The sequence below is a fragment of the Mauremys reevesii genome, linkage group 2 (genome assembly GCF_016161935.1).
Source record: "Mauremys reevesii isolate NIE-2019 linkage group 2, ASM1616193v1, whole genome shotgun sequence".
Classification (NCBI taxonomy): Eukaryota; Metazoa; Chordata; order Testudines; family Geoemydidae; genus Mauremys; species Mauremys reevesii.
In genome coordinates this window covers 43,149,871-43,170,165 of record NC_052624.1, presented here as the reverse complement: position 1 = coordinate 43,170,165, position 20,295 = coordinate 43,149,871, and the positions used below count along the sequence as shown (strand labels likewise).

The window sequence follows — 20,295 nt, the reverse complement described above, 5'->3', positions numbered from 1 at the left end:
GCATCTTCTCCATGTAGGTTTAGCACAGTATATCTGGACTATGTAATAGGTAAGACGTTGGTGATATGAACTAACTAAGATAATAAAACAGCTATAGAAATAAGAATGGCTAAAAGCTAGTCATAATTACTGAATTCTGTATAAATCATATTTGCCTATGCTAGATGGATTATTGTTAGAAGATAATGCAAAAACAGACATTGGTGGAGAACGTGTATTTGATAAAGCTTTCGATAACGTACTCTATGGTTAACTAATGTAGGAGGTTAGCATAGCACTCTAGTACAAATTAGTTAAGTGAACAAGGCCAAGCTGTTATAGTTAAACCTTAGAAACCTTCAGGGACGATGAAGGTAATGAGTACCATACTAAGTATTAGGGCCAAGACTTTGCACTTTGTACTTTAATGAATGGATGAAATCATAAATGGAAAAACAGCTCATGGATTTCATTTTAGAAAAATATAATGTTTGGAGATTTTGAGTCAGAAATTATCAAAGAAAATCAGTGTTCTGCAGAACACAGAACAGGGGAAGAACATAGGATGTATGGTATAATGCTCAGTTAAACCATCAACATGTCTGCTTTTACTCATTCCTGTGCTAAAAATACCCTTTTGTGTTTTATTTCTCAGTTACTGGATATAACCACCAGCTGGGAAACTGGATCAAATTTGCTGGGTCCCTTAGTTCAAATGTCTCACATTATGTTTCCATATCTGGAGTATAGTAGCTGGTCCAGTTTGCAAAGGATGGGCCATGTCTAAGAGACACATAGCCTTGCCTTGATATGCACTATATACAGTAAGTGGACAAACAAAACAATGTTCTTTCCTTCGGCTTAGCAGACAATCTTTCAGCCTCGTATACAATAAGACTGTAATAGCCTGTCTTTTAGTGGTGGAGTAATGTAGAAGTAGTTTGTCTTCTCTATTATTTTCTGAATGGGGCTACTTTGAAAGTTCAGACCCAAAGTTCAGGGTCCTGGTCAGGATCTTTCATACTCCAACTCTATGCAGCATCAAGTTTATGGTTTCTTGAGAACTTAATTCTATTTGTTGCTTTCCCATTTGAGTGAATGATGAGCCCCATAATATCGGGGAAAGGACTATTGTTGAGTAGCAACCTATGGATGAGAGGTAAGGGAACAGCAGGGAATGACTTTTTTGTTCATAAACTATCCCGTTGGTCAAGTGTAGAGCATTTCTAATGAGCTCTGAAGGGTCACTCTTTTCTTCAGCTCCAATTAGAGAAGACTGTTGGCTGTGACAAAAGTCTTTGCAGCTGATGGTGTGGGACACACAAAATGATGGGGAATCTTCCTATTTATGACAGAGAAACAGAGGCCCTGCTCTATGGGAAGGAAATTAATTTGACATATCAGAAACGTTTCATGTTTAGTGACGTACTATAGAAGTTGGAGCAGAGGGGTGTCCTTGTCCCAGTTCTTCTGCAAACTAATGTTACTGGCATCTTGGCATAGTGGTGAAGAAGTGAATGGGCCTGCAGGACTAAATTGCCCTTTTCCCAAAGTGGGTAGCTACTTCTGAGCTAATTGAAACACGACTGCTTCTGAGCTAAATTTGAAAGAGAAGGGTGGAGGAAACTTGCACTGACACTCGATGTACTATACATGTTGTGCATTTCAGTACAGGCTGTTAGTCTTGAGTACTGTCAATCCGGCAGCTTTCAGAGCACTACATTTACTTTAAAATTAAAAAGAGTTTTATTGCTTAAACATTATCTTTTATGATGGAAAGCAGCCAAGAAAAACTGGTCAGTGCATCAAAATGGCAGTTTTATTTTGCATAAATCACAGGGAGAGAGTAGTGTTGGGGGATGGGGGAGGCTGTTGCTATGTGCTGGGACTGGATTGGTTTGAGTTCAGATACAATCCTGACAAGTGGAAAAACACTGAAGAGGGGATATTAATATTAGCATCACAGGGTTGGGATCTGAAAATGTTTTTGTTGTATATTATTACATATGTTTGTGTGGATTAATTGAGTGGTGATGTGAAGAACTGCTATTGTGTCCCTAGCCTCTATTTGCCAGAAGCTGGGAATGGGCTGGGAGTCCAGCTGCACCCCCACCCAGGCTCTCAGCTCCCCACTCCTGGTCGCAGCTGGGTTCCCGGGGGGGAGATCTTCACCTGGAGTCTCAGTGGCTCCCAGTGCATAGTGGGGAGTGGAGAGTCCAAGGTGCAGCTCAGCTCGGAGCTGAGAGTGGGGAGCTGGGCGGATGCAGCCCAGCAGCTGTCTGGAGGCTCCCCACTCACCGCAGGGAGCCTGACAGCTGCACTGAGGCTCCAGGCTCCTTGCTGTGAGCTGCAGGGGCATCTAGGCTCCCAGTGATAGGGAGTGGGGAGCCAAGGGCCAGGGGTCAGCTGGGCTCTTGTCAAGGAGCTGCCCGTGGTTCTGAGAGCCCAGGCTCTCAGCCCCCCACATTGCCCCTCTTAAGTCAGTGGAAACGCTCCTGGTGAGGACGCGCAGCACTGACAGAAGGAGGGTACTGTGGATATGAACCACCGCAGTATTTGCTAACATAGGTCGACTTAAATTTCAAGTCTAGACATGCCCTTAGTCAACTACATTGTAACCTAAACCCTTACCCCAAAAGCGCTGAGCATGCACCATAAAGTAATGGGTTAATTTGGTGAGTTTTCAGCCCCTCCCAAATTAGTCCCTTCATCAATAATGTAGTTAGAAAGTTGTGAGCTAAAATTCTCTTGAGGGTTTGTCTTGATTAAACATCCTGTATCTCTCTCTTCTCTGTTGGATACGGATGACTAAATATTCACCCTTTAATTATCTGTATCATCACAACACTTTCTGCGTTTGACTAAATCATTTCAACAAACCTTTTCATTGCAGAAATAAAACCATATCAGTTACATCAGAAATTCTGAATGCTCACAGATCTTGGCATGACTTTTGGGGGAACCACTTTGTCTAAACCCTGAAATCTTGGTATGAAATAATAGCACTTTTCTTCCTTGCTGCCATTTTAAGTTGACATCCTGTTAAAATCAGTAGCAAAGCAAGATGTAAAAGGCACATCTAGCAGGACAGCAGGCACCAGCTATGAATGTAGCTAGCATATTTAGCAGTGATTAACTTGTTACAGAACAAATGATAATAAGCAATTAGAAAGTATGATCTATTTCCTAAAATGACAAGCCGTGTTGTTCAATAACATCCATTAGAGTCTGCATGCAGTGCTGTAAGAGCTCCATCCTGAGAAATCATAGAGGTGTAGAACTGGAAGACACCTCAATAGGTCATCTGGTCCAGTCCCTTGCACTCGAGGCAGGACTACGTAATAACTAGATCATTCCTGATAAGTGTTTGTGTAACTTCTTCTTAAAAACCTCCAATGACTCAGATTCCACAACCGCTCTAGGCAATTTGTTCCAGTGCTTAACCACCCTGACAGTTAGGAAGTTTTTCCTAATGTCCAACCTAAACCTCCTCTTGCTGCAATTTAAGCCCATGGCTCCCTGCCCTACCCTCAGAGATTAAGAAGAACAGTTTTTCTCTCTTTTCCTTGTAACAACATTTTATGTACCAGAAAACTGTTATCATATCCCCCTTCAGTCTTCTCTTCTCCAGACTTAACAAACCCAGTTTTTTTCAATCTGTCCTCATAGGTCATGTTTTCTAGACCTTTCATTATTTGTGTTGCTCCAATTTCTCCAATTTGTCCACATCTTCCTGAAATATGGCTCCCAGAACCGAACATGATATTCCAGCTGATGCCTTAACAGGGCAGAGTAGAGCAGAAGACTTCTTGTGTCTTGCTTACAACACTTCTGCTGATACATCCCAGAATGATATTCACTTTTTTTTAAAACAGCTTTATATTTATATTCAGCTTGTGATCCACTATGACCCCCAGATCCCTTTCCGTAGTACTCCTTCCTAGGCAGTCATTTCCCGTTATTTATGTATGCAACTGATTGTTCCTTCCTAAATGGAGTACTTTGCATTTGTCCGTATTGAATTTCCTCCTATTTACTTCAGAACATTTCTCCAGTTTGTCCAGATCATTTTGAATTTTAATCCTGTCCTCGAAAGCACTTGCAACCCCTCCCAGCTTGGTATCGTCTGCAAACTTTATAAGTGTACTCTCTATGCCATTATCTAAATCATTGATGAAGCTGTTGAACAGAATCAGACCCAGTACCATTCCTTGCAGGACCCCCTTCAATATGCTCTTGCAGCTTGACTATGAACCACCAATAACTACTCTCTGGGAATGAACTATTTTCCAACCAGCTATGCACCCATCTTATAGTAGCTCCATCTACGCTGTATTTCCCTAGTTTGTTTATGAGAAGGTCATGTGAGACAGTATCAAAAGTCTTACAAAAGTCAAGATATACCACATCTACCACTCCCTCCCCCCCCAACACACACACATCCACAAGGCTTGTTGCCCTGTCAAAGAAAACTATTAGGTTGGTTTGACATGATTTGTTCTTGACAAATCCATGGTGACTGTTACTTATCACCTTACTGTCTTCTAGGTGTTTGCAAATTGATTGCTTATTTGCTCCATTATTTTTCTGGGTACTGAAGTGAAGCTGACTAGTCTGTAATTCCCCGGGTTGTCCTTATTCCCCTTTTCATAGATGGTTATAAGACACATGTTTCTAAAGTTGAATTGAAATTTATGCTCTTATTTTTAAAACAAAATGTCTTCTGCCCCTGTACATTGACCATCTGAATCTAAAGGAGGGATGCTGGATTTTTGAGAAAGTGCTCCTTCCTTCTCTTTCTTTAGGCTGGTAACCCCACATGTAGAGATATCATTATCACTACCCATACTGACCCATTATCTCACACCAATGGCAACGATTCTTCAGTTCAATTGGTTAACCCATGAGAATGCTTAAAACTCAAAAATATTTTGCATCTGATTTTAATGAAAAAATATTAGTTTAAAAATAAGCTCTGGGTTGCATTTGATCATTCCCAGGCTAGCTAAACTTAATTAGAGTTATCTTAAACCCTGTCCCTTTAAAAGTATCAACCAGCAAGATGGGGAATCATTGAGTCCTTTCAGGAGACCGGTCTAAATCTGTTATCACCATAGAACCTCGTCTGTGTTAGATATTGAATAAGAAAATTAACATGGAAGGCTTGTTTTCATGGATCTGATCAAAAATCCATTGCAGTCAGTCTAAAGATTCCCATTGATGTCAATTGGACTTTGGATCAGAATCAATGTGAGTGGGTCTGGGACGTAAGAAAAGTCAATAAGAACAATATTTCTAACCATGCCATTCAAGGTGATTTCCAGTCACTCTGTGCTGTATTCTTCCTTTATGATGGAATACCAATCACATGCATGACTTTCCAAGTTTACCTGCTTGTGAGCATGGTCATAGGAATTGATGTGGTTGTCAAATTCCTGGTGTTTGTGATACTGCTTGTCACATAATTCACAGTAGAAGTTAGCCTTCACATCCTCCAGACCCTTTGCTGTGGCCTTCTCCTTCTCAGCATAACCCTACAAAGGCAGAGGGAAAGGGTAGCATTCTGTTACCAGTAGTACTGCAGATTCCTGATCTCACGCTTAATTAGCCAAATTTTATGTTACACAATAAGGAGCATTTAAAATGTTAGGTCTGTTCCTCACAGACCGAACTGATGATTCATGGAAATCCACATTGATATGAAAATACATTTTGATCTAAAGTTACTGACATCAGACTTTACTGGACATATTTTTTTCTCCCAGACAGATTAAGGAAACATTCACTCTCTGGACTAATTACTCTTTACAGCCTGACTTAAATATTACACCAAACAATGTGCAACAAACAATTAGTGGACCCTTAATCCCCTTATTGTGAAATAGAATAGTTAAGATGATACAAATGAATGTGTGGCTACACACAGGATGATATACCTATTTGTTCCAATGTCTTTTGTTTGCCAATCCGTGTGTCTGTTCTTTCATATCATTGCTTAGAGGAAGCAAATTTGTTCTATACAGTTGCATACTGGGTCAGATTCTCATTTGTGTTCTGCCCTCTTTACACCACATGAATACACTTGCATCTGAAGAAGTGGGTATTCACCCACGAAAGCTCATGCTGCAGAACATCTGTTAGTCTATAAGGTGCCACAGGATTCTTTGTTGCTTTTACACCACATGAGTGGCTCAGAAGGGCCAGAAAGCAGCTGAATATGGCCAGCAGAGAATTCTCCTGGGATAAGGGAACTCTCATCTTGAGCAGATCCTGCACCACGCTTTCCTGAAGTCAGCTTCAGCATGAATGAGCTTGCCAGATGGCTGGAGTATACTGCACTCCAAGTAAACTCAGCTGGCATTCAATCCCATAGGGACCCTAGCCTGTTAGTTTAAACGAACAGCCCCTTGGCTGCTCTGATCTATGACCAGCCTTCCAGACAGCAGAGATCCACCCTGAGAAACAACCAGCCATCACTGTCTCTCTAATGGTCCCCTGCTGTGCTGGGAGGAAGCACAGGAAAGCAGGGATTGTGAGCCATTGTTTTTAAGATAGATAGATAGATAGATAGATAGATAGATGGGCCAAGGCCTTCAGAAATAGTGGCCTACAGTTAATCTCCTAAAGCCATATTTAGGCACCTAAACAAATGGCCTGATTTCTAAAGTAGCAGCAGCTCCCAGTGTTGGTCATTTAAAAAGTATCTTATAATATATTCTACACTATTTTATTTAGGAGCTTTAAAAGCAAACTTCAAACAGGGAACAATTATTTTAAAAAGTTGTCAAAATATCAATTTGATCTCCATCGTCATATTCACAATGAACTATTTGGTGCTATTCATGTGAATGTTAAAATACATTGCCATGTGAGTCATGTACCGGGTAATTAATCATTTACTGTAATTATTATACCCATTTTTGGATGGGAATGTGGCACATCACTTTTTATAATGAGGCTTCCACAACTGCACAGAACTGCTGTCTGGTTTCTAAGTACCCTCAGCTGGAATGCAAATTTTGAAATCTACATGACAAGGCTTTACTCCATGAAGATCAGACATTGCAAGCTTTGAGACTTGAATGTGCATTTTTTTCATAGTAACATGGACATGACTTCTCAGGGCTAGATTCACAAAGGGACTAAGGCACCTAACTGCCACTTTAGGCACCTAAATCACAGAATCAGACCCCAGTGGGATTCACAAAACCCCGATCAGCTGCCTCTAATCACTCAGTGCCTAAATTTTTGCAATGAAAATTCCCTAGGCACCTATATTACATGCGCACTCTAGCCCCAGACAAGATATCTGGATGCCAGAGCCCCAGCGTGATGCATGAAGCGAACCAAGGAAAGATAGGTATTCCTCCATCTAACCTGCCTGTGAGGCCTGATCTGGTAGGTGTGCTCTGAGCTTGCCTAGTGGATCAGACTGCTATGGGGGGCTTACACAAAACTGGGAAAAGGGGTTGAACTCCCACGTGATTTTTAGCCCAGTCATTAAGGTATTCACATGGGATGTGGGAGATCCCCAGTTCAATTCCCTTGAGAGGAAGAAGGGATTTGAATAGGGGTCTCCACACTCTCAGGTGAGTGCTTTTACTACTGAACTATGGAATAGTCTAATGAGCAGGATCCCTCAATCTTTCCTGGGGAAGCTGTTCCACGCTGAAAAATATAAATATAGCATCACTGGCTGAGAGCGAGAACAAGCACAAGAATGACCCTGTAGCTTGATGATTAGCCCACTCACCTGGGATGGAGAGACCCAGGATCCAGTCCACCTGCACCAATTATTTTTTAAATTATTTATGTAGGTGGAACAGTGATATTGAGGGAGCCCCACATCACAATTTAGAGTGTTTAGAGTGCTCTTCTGAGAAGTGGCCAACACCTGCTTGAATCCTTTTTTCCCTTCTGGAGGCAGGGAGGGGCGGGTGGACTTCAGTAGGGGGTCTCCCACATCCTAGGTAAGTGCCCTAACCACATGGCAAAAAGTTATGAAGATGGTCAGCTTCCTCCTCCTTCCCACTTGCAAAAAATGGCATAGATGCCTAACACCATGAGAGGGTTTGCAACTGGGAAGCCCAAACAGAGGCAGACACCTCCATACAGCCCAGACTAAGGCAGGGAACTCCCTGAGAGAGGAGGAGCTTAGGACACACCCCTCTCCTACGCATCTTCCATTGACTGTCTGAGTGGGGATTCTGCCTAGCATGCTGGCTTTTATGAATCTCCAGTCTTAGGTGCCTGTCTCCTTATCTCTGGCAATTCATTGTGTACGCATCAAACTCAGCCTTTGTGAATCCGAGGGATTTTCTGGGTGTCTAAAAGTTAGGCATGACAATGCTGAGTGTTATGCATCAACTCCTGGAGAAGTCTCTTTCCTGAGTTGGTCTACTTTTCATCTGGCCTGGATGGGATCACTGGGTCAATCTCACCTAATAGTTTTGAGGTCACCATTTAGTTTCCTTTTAGTCTCCTATAGGCGCTTTTATCTCTCAGCAGGATAGGGTTCAAGTGCCCAAGTGGGAGTGCTACTCCATGACTAGCAGTAAATTTGAAGGTTGGGGCAGGGGGTGTAGTGGGAAATCTCACTCTGAAACTTTGGCATTCCCATCTCACATGCCATATGGATGGCAGCCTCCAGCCCTTCCTATGGACTTAGGCATCCATGCATCACCAGTGTGACATAGCTGAGTTCTTGTCGCACAGGTGGCTGGGAAAATTAGGAAGCCCACATGATCTCCCATCACTGAACAGGCTAATTAATTCTCAGCACTTGACTGTAAAGCTATTGTAGGAAAATATTCTTGCACTCAAATAGTTAAACTGTTTAATTAGTTATGTGAAACCCACAAAGACCATTAAAAAGCATTTCAGTGATACTTTTTAGCTTTATGTTTCAGACCTATTGTTTTCCTAACATTAATTATTCACTGGGCCGTTGGTATAATTAAAATGCATAAATTAGCATGTGCATGCAATAGCGCTAATTATGCAGAGATGCTTTCCCTGGAAGTCAAGTATTGGGGACAACATATTCTTATTGTAAATTTGTAAAAAATGCAAGTTTCTGACTCATTGGCAACCAGCCAGAGCATAATTGTTTTTTTTTCTGGTTATGAACTGTCAGTTACATGTTTACAGCTTCATCACTGCGTGCACAGAAGAAGCAGCCTAATTGTTTGAGGTGGGCTACATTATTCTCTCCGAAACGCAATTGAAACTGCTGTTCATGAGCATTCTAAACTGTCAACTTCATCTTTCTCAGCAGAAATTAATGCACAGTTCCCTTACCATAAAGATGTTTTTAAAAAAGCAACAAGGCCGCTTCCAGGTGCATCCGAAGATAATCACAACTACCTCCATTGCCTTATTGCTTAATTATGCTTCCCTGCCGTGGAAAAAGATATAATTTCCTGCTTGCTTATCAATCAGATGCAGGGAAATTGAATGCTATAGCACATACTTTATAAAGGTCATGGATTTTCTTTCCCCACAAAGGAGTTAAAACTTCCAGCGCAACATTACATTGTTTATAGTCAAATGAATTTACACTTCCAGACCATTAATACCATTTCCTCTGTTCTGTAAAGAACAATGCTTATGTTTGGGTGCAATACAAGAATCGTGTGAAGGAAGGCATGCAGAATCATATCTGACATTTTATCTGCTAATATAAAGCCTAATTCCTTCTTAGATCTCTCCTAGGTAGCTCAAGAAATAGTAAGAAAAAAGCTTTATATTATGTGTCTGAGGATCATCAGATTCGCTTGAAATGTGTGTCACAACCTAATACACTTCATTCTGGGTCACTGGGTACATCTTGGTGAGACATAGGCGTGATAAAAAACCATAAAGGTGAGAGTATGCAAATTAGTGATGCTTGACACATGGACAGTCTGCAGCTAGCAGCAAGTACAGGAGGTTGTGATGATGATGCAATCATTATAAGTAGAAACTCTTAGACCCAAAGGGTTAATTACCTAGTGTATTGCTGAAAGGCAGATAATATGCTGTATAAGGCTATGGGAATGTGTAAAATATATGTGAATGATTTTCTTGGTAGAAACCTGCAGAGCTGCTCCATTTGTAAAGATAGTAATTACATTCACATCAATTTAGCCCACAGATGCATATTACTGTAATAAATGTTGATATATTGTATTCATTTACAGTGAATCCATCCATTGTGCATTAGATTGGAAGTGCTTTCACTTAGCAGTTTCTTTAGCTGTTGCTCTTTATTGTGAAAATGCAATTAATGGTATCTGACATTTCATTTTCTAATACAAGGAAAATCAATGAAAAATACTTTGTAACTGAGTTTTCTAGAATGTTGCTGATGACACCTAGTCAATTAGAAATCATTTATTAAATGCAGAGTTTGTAAGAGATATTTAATAGACTTGCATGCCCATTAAAGAATGCTGACCTAGACAATTCTACAACTTGTTTCTGAAATTGATCACAAATATCTCTGCTCTATCCAAGTGGACTAAGGTGATGAGCAGGTCAGCTCATACAGTGAAACTTGCAAAGGCAGTTTTTTGTATTAGTCTGGGCATTACTATAAATATGTTCTGGTGGAATAAATACAAATTAATGACAAATTGAAAAAACAGAACAAACATTAAAGCCTTAGGACTTTTTTGTCTAAACATTCCTGAACTTAAATGTAAAAATAGTAGGCATGGTGCTTTCAAATTAGCATTTCTTAGTTGCAGTCAGCAATTCAGAGGAATGTTGCTTAAATGCAGAGCTAAACAAGTGAAGGACTGTTCTTTCATGAGGGATATAAACAATGGTGCCTGTTTTGAAGTGCTGTTACAGTTTGCTGATTTAAAGGTAGGTATATGTACTATGTCAGAGACAAGGGCACTATTGGAACCATTGAGTTGTCAGGTTATGTTCATGGAGTTGCTCCTTAATGAAACATTAAAACGAATCCTCCACCTACTGACCAGTAGAACTAGCAAGGAGGCACACTGGGCAGGTGCATAAGAGTACTGGGAGGAAGTCTCCACCAAAGTTGTCTGAGGCGCACTGCAGATGCTGCACAGAAACTGCTTCAGCCAATGGTTCTGCTGCCCTGTCCCCACAAAGGGAAAGTTCAATGACGGGAGGATTACCCCAGGGCTGGCCTTACCATGAGGCGAACTGAGGCAGCCGCCTCAGGTGCCAGACTCTGGGGAGAGGGAGGGGAGGAGCAGTGCCACTAGGACCCAGAGCGTAGAAAATTGTGTCTGCTGCTGGTGCATATGTATTCTCTCTGCTCTAGATGCACAGAGATGGTGGAGTGCTGTGCTGGAGGAAGGAGGGCACAAGAGACATAACAGGCAGGCAGGAGAAAAGGTGAGAGGAAATAACAGAAAGCAGCAGGAACTGCAGGGAGAGAGAGAGAGGAGGAGGAGGAGGAGCCTTTTATGTACCTCTCTAGCACCCCTAGGAGCCTGGACTGATTAACACCAGCTTCTTGGGGAGCTTCCTGTTTCCTGCTGCTTCCATGAACCCACTTGAGGAGAACAGGCAGTCAACTGAAGTATTAGGAGCCAGCTAGGCCCTTAAGACGCGATATCTCCCCTCACTCAGGCCCTGCTACCAGCCTGCTTATTTGTCCCCTTCAATTGAGTGTTGAGAGCCACTATAGCTGGCACAGAACAGCAGTCATGAGTGAAAGAAGAAAACGCTCATCTGGGGCAGCATTCAGAAAAAGAAAAAGCAAAGGAAGCTTTTCTATCTAAGCAGGAAGGATCTCTCCTGAGATACATAGACACAAATGTTCGCAGTGAGCCTCCCAGCCCCAGTGAGGATGAGAGTGGTGAGGAGATGCCTGATCTTCCAGTTAGTCAGAGTGCAGGTGACCTGGCAGCTACTGCAGCATCCATATCTCCATCTCAAATGGATGTAAACATGCACATTCCTGAAGAAAAGTGTAGATCAGAGAAGAGTGTGGTGGAGGCACAAGAAACAACTGCTGCTGAGTTTAGTTCCTTAAGTCTAGATGATCCAGGGCTGTGGACCCACTTGAGCAGTAGCCTGAGGGACTTCCTTGTATTGCATGGGCCACAGCAAGTGAAAAACTTCATGTTCACCAAAGACAATGAAAATAAAAGTTTCCATCCAACACATTACTGGCATGAAATCCCCAAAGGTGACAAGGTGGAGAGGCCATGGCTTATGTACTCAAAAACCCAGAATGCTGCATACTGATCTTGTTGCAAACTCTTCCAGTCTAATGTTCCTGCCACATTGGATTCTACGGGAACAAAGTACTGGAAAAATCTGGCTAGAAATCTGGCATGCCATGAGAAGGCAGCAAATCACCAGGGAGCATTCCATAGGTGGAAAGAGCTTGAGATGAGACTAAGGTTAAAGGCCACCACAGATGATCAGCGTCAAGAGAAGATTGCATCAGAGTCTCTTTACTGGCAAAATGTTCTGAAAAGGCTCATTGCCATTGTGAGAATGCTTGCTACTCAAAACCTAGCACTGTGTGGCACTTCAGATCAGCTGTATGTGCCAAACAATGGAAACTTCCTTAAAATTGTGGAGCTGAGTTTGATGCTGGACTCTAAGTACATCTAAGTAGAGTCACCACCCAAGACATGTACACATACCACTACCTGGAAAAAACAATTCAAAATGAGATCATACAGTTACTGGCAACAAAAGTCGCACAGAAGATTGTGGTAGATCTGAAGTCAGCAAGATATTATTCTGGACTGCACACCTGACATCAGCCATATGGAACAAATGACTTTAATGGTGCGTTTTGTAACAGCAACAGAACCTGGTGAAAATGTCCCTGCAATGGTGACTGTCAGAGAGCATTTTCTAGAATGTATTGACATTGATGATACTACAGGAGCTGGTATGACAAATACACGTCTTAAAAAGCTGGAAGATATGGGAATTGCGATAGCTGACATGAGAGGTCAGGGCTACGATAATGGTGCCAACATGAGAGGAAAGAACAGAGGAGTGCAGACACGGATCCGAGAGTTAAACCCTTAAGCTTTTTTTGTCCTATGCAGTTCTCATTCATTGAACTCGATGGTCAGTGAAGCAGCATCAGCTTCTAGTGAGGCTGCTGAATTTTTTAATGTAATTCAAAGCATTTATTTATTTTTCTCTGCATCAGCTCATCGATGGCAAATTTTGAAGCAACATCTGGGAACATCCTCTCTGACACTGAAACCACTGAGTGCCAAACAATGGCAAAGTCGAGTTGAGGCGATAAAGCCTATCAAACACCAAATTGGGAAGATAGATGATACCATAGTTGCCATTATGGAGGATAATGCTATGCCAGGAACTGTTCGTGGGAGAACAGTGGCAGAGGGAAATGGAATCACCAGAAACATACATAACTTCAAATTTCTGTGTGACTTAGTGTTGTGGCATGACATACTGTTGGAAATAAATGTTGTAAGCAAGAGACTCCAAGGTGTTGACCTTGATATATCTGGATCAATGGAACAACTGGACAAAGCAAAGTCAGACCTACAGTCTTAACCAGTCAGATGAGGGATTTCAAAATGTTCTGAAGAGTGCATAGAAGCTGGCAGAGGAACTTCACACTGAAGCTATTTTCCCACCCATTCAAGAATACAAGAGTAACTGAAGAAGACATTTTGATTATGAGGCATGGGATAATCCCATAAGAGACCCCAAACAGCAATTCAAAGTTGAATTCTTTAACTAGGTGCTAGATTGTGCAATACAATCAGTTGAAGAATGTTTCATGCAGCTCAAGGAACACAGCAGTATATTTGGGATGTTGTATCATATTCTAAAACTCCTCACTATACCTGAAGAAGGCCTACACCAGCAATGCAGGGCACTAGAGACAGTGTTGACACATGATGACATTGATGCAAGTAATTTAGGTGATGAACTGAAAGCCCTTTCAAGCTCCATTTCAGCAGGATCAACTCCAAAGGCTGTTCTAGAATCTCAGGGTTAGAAGGGACCTCAGAAGATCATCTAGTTCAACCCCCTGCTCAAAGCAGGACTAATCCCCAGACAGATTTTTGTCCCAGATCCCTAAATGGCCCCCTCAAGGATTGAACTCACAATCCCACATTTAGCAGGTCAATGCTCAAACCACTGAGCTATCGCTCTCTCTCGCTCTCTTTCTCCTCCCCACCATATGTGCACAAATAAGATGACCACCCTCTTTCTAAATGCTTTTGTTGCTCTGTGCATACTTCTAACACTTCCTGTAACAGTTGCCAGTGGAGAATGCAGCTTCTCCAAGCTGAAGTTAATAAAAACACATCTACACTCCACAATGACGCAGAAGCTGGTCGGCCTTGAAACCATCTCAGTAGAGCAGGAGCTGGCCCAGACTGTGGCTCTTCAGGAAGCAGTTCAAATCTTTGCAACCAAGAAGGCATGGAAAGCACCACTTTGATTATTCAAACAGATAAAAATGCCAGTGTTTACTATGCAGACAAGGAAAGTTACATTTGCTGTTCAGGCATTTGAAAGTTAAGTGTTTCTTAAAATTTTTGAACAAGGCATTTTAAGTTGTTAGTTCTCCTTTATTGGGGTAGGTAGCAGAGCAGTACCATGAGAGGAGTAGAACAGGAAGGCGGCAGAATTGAGAGCTTTCAAAGTTTTGGGCCAAGCGAGGGAGCATGGGGATGTCATTTGAGCTCCCCGTCTCAGGTGCCAAAATGTTGTGGGCTGGCCCTGGATCACCCCCATCCTGATCATGTCTTTTCCCCAAGTGCCTCCATTGCATGCTGTGCCGGCACATTCTTGAAGCTGTATCGTATAAGGGGTGTGCATAGAAACATGCCCCACCCCCTTTTTCAGTAGAACAACACCAGTTCTGTAAATAAGATCATCTCTGTGGAGGCCTGAGGTTGGGTTTGCCCCTAGTTATGTACATTATGGTTCATATTTTCAAGGAATCTTGCATGTGCAGAGGAGCTTGTAGATGGCCAAGGTCTGAACAAGCACATGGATTTAGGCAGCATGCCACAAACTTCAATTTTGAATAAGGTGCTTCTGTGTATCATCCATCTCTAATGTTCATATCTTCACCTATTCCCAGGACAGCTGCAGCTCTGATTGTCTCCTTTCCACTTTTTTCCCCCGCAGCTACTGAAAAGTATATTGAAACAGGGTCCAGGTGGCTCATCAGCTGGGCACAAGTGGAAGAATCCATATTTCTGGTTAATTGTATGTTCTAGAACTGGGAAAATGCTGCAAGTATTGGAATACACAGGAGATGATCAAGCTAGTTGTGTTGGTGTCTTAACATGGACATATCTTTTCTGTGAATTTTCATGGTTTTCCCTGATAAGACCTTCATTTGTTGACCAAAGAGCTTCATGTGGTTGCAGCACAGGGGATTCTTGATTATAGTTCAGCATAATATGATAAATATAATTTTGATTATTTTAATAAGAATTGCTGGGGAGGCTTAGTGGTGTGGATGAGGCAAATAAGCAAGACATTGATTCATTAGAGAGTTTTATTTGCTAGCCCTTTGCAGCGGTACTAAGTGGCTCAGTAGAAATTTGAAATGCTGATGGGAGATCAGCTCCACTTACACCGTCTCACTTGCATCTTCCTAACCAAAGATTTGCTTATGTCTGAGTCACCCTGGGGTACATCCTGAGGCTGCAGTGGAATATGCCTAAAGCATCGTGGGCATCTAAAGATAGGTTGTATGTCCATTTACCAGGCTATGCCCACAACCTGACCTATATTTGCTCATCCTTCAGCATATGCTCAGACACCCACTTTGAAAATTCCATGTATGTTTTACTCCCTCATGTGTCCCACTCTAAAACATCATGCAGTTATCTCAGAGAAAAGGGGTTTTCCTTTTCTTCTTATTCCACAGCAGCAAGTACTGCCAATGTCAGCTGACTTTGGGAAGAAGGCTCCCAAGCTTCTCCAAACAACTCTCCCTTTCCTATCTTTCTGCAGGTAGGGTATTCCCACAGAGTCCTTAATTGCATATTTCCATCCGCTGCCATTTACCACTAGAATGCTGTCATCTGAAAAGTGCAACGCTTTTAGCAAGTCTTGCATGTCTTTCAGACTTAGAAACCTGCTGGAATCTTTAGGCCAGCTCTATCAGAGAGCTTTTCTTTTAACAAATAAATGGCAAGCCCATTCCTAATTTATCTGCTTTCAAAAGAATTTCTTGATGTGACTAAATGCTTTTGAAGATCTGGACTTAACTTTCTATTGGTGCTTTTTGAAAATTTTACCCCAAATCTTGAAGTCCTAACTCAATTCTTACTCCATCAAAACTTCTGTTGACTTAAGTGAAAGTTTTACTTGAGTAAGAACTAAGTAAGGACTTCAGGGCTTAGGAATTCATTGTATTTAAAGTACCTACACCTATTGCTTTTTTGAAACTGACCAAATGCTATTGCACATTTCTTTAAATGTAGAGCTTCATAGAATCTGTGACTCCCTCCCCTCAGGATATTCTAATTTTCATTTGGTTCCACTGCATCTCTCTTCCTTGGAATATCACTTTATTATTGTATTTTCTGCTCAGCTCATTTCTCCAAGCTTGCTCAGAGTCATTTAATGGTGAACATTTATTTTCTCTCATCTGCACTCGGAATCTATATTACATATTCTACACTTGTGAGAATCCTCCATGAAAACAAGTACAGAAAGCAATGCTTAGCATTTATTTGACTCCTCAAAGCCAAAGCTTTTCTGTACATTAACTATTTGCATGGGCAGCAGGTAGAGCCCCCCTCTGGGAAGGTTAGCCCCCGGCTCTGCCCCTTCCACCCGCACCCTCCCTGTGGCTGGAGCCCTGAGACCCCCTGTCCCCTCTACACCCAGAGAGCCCTCCCTTCCCCCCAAATGCAGGAGCACCAGGCCAGCTGAAGCCCCAAGCCCCCCCCACCCACCCAGAGGAGCCTGAGGCTGGCTGAAGCCATGCTGTACTTCCCCTCCCCAGACCCAACATGCCCAGGGGAAATTGGAAAAGCATCTGTGTTACAAGATGCTTTAATATGCCCCATCCAGATTCTGGGGCAGCTGAGAAGGCGGTATGTGCCTCCTCAGCCACCATGGAGCATGCATGGGGCATAATAAAGCAAAAACTTCACCACCAAATCTGCAACCGAGGGTCCGGCGGCTGTGGCAGCACTGTGGGAGGCAGAGCCTCCCCTGGCCTATTATACCCACTGCCCATGACAATCTGCACTTCACAATGCTCATACAAGGTGGCAGATAAAACTGCAATTTTATAATCAGAGACAGAGCCAAAATGCAGCTCATGTTGCCAAAACTAGGGTAAAACTTTAGGGGCCAAAGTAAAGCCTGGTCTAACTTTATTGAAAGAAATTGTATTATTAATTATTATTATTATTTATTTTATTTATTATGTAGCAAACAACTATGTTTAAAATGTTGCAAAAATCTAGCACTCAAGTTAGGAAATGCCAGAAGACCCTGTGGAGCTTCCAGCCCCCTATGGAGATATTGCTTCATAAAGGCAAGATCTTTGCCCTCACTTTGGTATCAGTCTGGAGAACCTGTTTTGGCTTCAGTGAATTACTTCAGATCAGCAACAGTATGACTAAGTAAGATATGGTCCAATAAGACTACTCCCTCAAGTCAGGGCAACTCACATGGGCAGAGATTTGCACACGTGAGCTCCTACCTCTTATGCAAAAAGGGCAAACCAAAAAAAAAAAAACCACAAAAAACTGCAAACAATAGCGGCATCATTCACTTTTTCTTTAGAGTCCTGCTTTTGTGCATACTGTTGATCATGACATTATCATCAGTTGTTACCCAGGGTTTTCAGAACCCAAAGCAGTGGTAACTTAGCTGTTTCACTCCAGGCAGTGTCAGGAATAAATCAATAGGAGCACAGCAATTCTGTCTGATGAAGGATGAATACAAGTAAGCGTGCTCTTACCTAAAACAACAGTTTATTAGATTGACGCACACACAGATATAAGCAATAGGTTTAGAACATCCCAAATAATACCTAGAATCTGAGATGGTATTGGGTAATTATGGTAGGTCCGCGATGGCTGGTCGCTTCCTTGCCAGGGAGTAAGGGGTCAGGAAAAAGGTCTCTTAGGATAGCTTCAGAGGACTGCTCCAAAGTACACTTTATTATCTAGTCTTATAGCTAACTTTTACAAAACACACAACTCATAGTGACCCCTACTGAGTCATCACCTCTCCTAAGTCCAATAAACTGTTTAACAACAAACATTCCTAATAATCTTAGTCATAATAAGCGTCTATATCAAAGGTGCCCAAAACTCAAGGTTTCCATCCACTTATTTTCTTTCAGTCTCAAATTGTTGACTCTCTTCTCCCCTCCTCCTGTTCTGATTAGCAGAGACTGCAAACCTCCAAATGCATTTGACCTTGTCTCCAGAAGCCCTGCTTGTTCAAATTAACCCTTAACTATGTGGTGATCTATTTTATTAATTCATGGCAGCTGAATACACATAGAGTAACTCCTCGCTTAATATTGTAGTTATGTTCCTGAAAAATGTGACTTTATGCGAAACAATGTTAAGTGAATCCAATTTCCCCATAAGAACTAATGTAAATGGGGGGGTTAGGTTCCAGGGAAATTTTTTTCACCAGACAAACTATATATTATATAGATATACACACAGTATATGTTTTAAACAAACAGCTATGATGATTGTGAAGCTTGGTTGAGGTGGTGAAGTTAGAGAGTGGAAGAGGGTGGGATATTTCCCAGAGAATGCCTTGCTGCTAAATGATGAACTAGCACTCGGCTGAGCCCTGAAGGGTTAACACATTATTGTTAATGTTATTGCCTCTCACACAAGGCAGCACGAACACGAGGGAGGGGAGACAGCATAGCAGACAGAGACAGACACATACCTTGTGTGTGGGAGAGAGAGACAGAGCTGCACACTGCCCCTTTAAGTAAGCTGACCCACTCTGAAGTGCATTGTCTTTTAAAGTGGATCAGGAAGTTGAGACAGCAGCTGCTGCCCCAAGCTCTCTCTGTCTCTCTCCCTCAGTGTCCACTCCCTGCTCTACATGGAGAAGGGGTAAGTGGGGTGCAGGAGCAGGGGGGAGGGGGACACCCTGACATTAGCCCCCCCGCGCACAGCAAGCAGGAGTCTCTGGGAGCAGCTCCAAGGCAGAGGGCAGAAGCAGCACATGGCAGTGGGGGGGTGGGAAGGAGAGCTGAACTGCTGATTGATAGCCTGCTGGGTGGCTGCAGCACAGGGAACTTAGGGGAGTGGGGAGCTGACGGGGAGCTGATGGGGGGCTGACGGTCCACCCTGGTTACAAGCCCCCACCAGCTAGCTGCAATGGGCTGCTCTTCCTGCAAGCAGTGGACAAAGCAGGCGGCTGCCAAATGACGTTAGAAGGGAGCATTGCATAACTTTAAACGAGCATGTTCCCTAATTAATCAGCACTGTAACAATGAAACAATGTTAACCGGGATGACTTTAAGTGAGGAGTTCCTGTAATATGCTGGCAATTAATTAGCTTGATCAAAATCTGGGGTACACAACCCTCAAATCCAGGGCAACATAATTTTCCATTTAAAGTCAATTTGTTCCCCATCAAATCCTCTCTCCCCTCCTCTTCAGTGATTTTTTTTTACACTTTTTCTCTGACAAGTCCAGCATTATCAGTTAATCTGAAGAGAGTCAGTCCTTTTCCATTTATCTCTTAGCATTCTAGTTCTTCCAACTGCAATTCTTACAGTACAATACACATTCCAGCACAGCATTTAATAGCTTGAGTGATATTGTATCTCATTGTCTGATACCTCTTTTTGAGCTGAAGACCTACTCAACATAATTTTAAGGTCTTCATACATTTCAACCCAACACTTTGTTCTATGTATAGAACGTAATGAATTTTCCCTTATACATAGTGTCTTTCATACTCAAGTTAGTGTAAAAGTACTTTATGATAATGAGCTAGATACTGCTTGTGAAGTAACTCTGTAGGCAAATGCAGTATCCATTATGCTCTGAGCAGTTGTTAGCACACAACACTTTTTAAAGTGCCTTCCTCATAAAATGTATGTTAATCATATCAAATAGCTTTTTATAGTCCTTAAACATCAATAACTTAAAACATTTACATTCGCTTCCCTTTAAAATAGTTTGATTCAGACATTGCAGATACTGTAATATTAAAGCCAATTCAAATAGGCCAATTCAATCCCATAATTGACACTGCCTTGTATCTAATGTCTGTGGGATTTCATTGCTCAGAGACACAGTGGAGAACTTGTATATTTGTGATAAAAGACTTGTCAACTATTAATAAAGCCATTTTCTTTTTGCATAA

General features: G+C 42.1%; 1 protein-coding gene across 1 annotated transcript in view; it reads right to left on the bottom strand.

Moving 5' to 3' along the window:
* Positions 1 to 20,295, bottom strand: part of ZNF804B (zinc finger protein 804B) — a 355,317-nt gene that overhangs the window by 49,524 nt on the left and 285,498 nt on the right. The window contains exon 2 of the mRNA XM_039526904.1: positions 5,370 to 5,513. Coding sequence (XP_039382838.1) covers positions 5,370 to 5,513 — 144 coding nt within the window. The remainder of the gene's footprint in view (positions 1 to 5,369; positions 5,514 to 20,295) is intronic.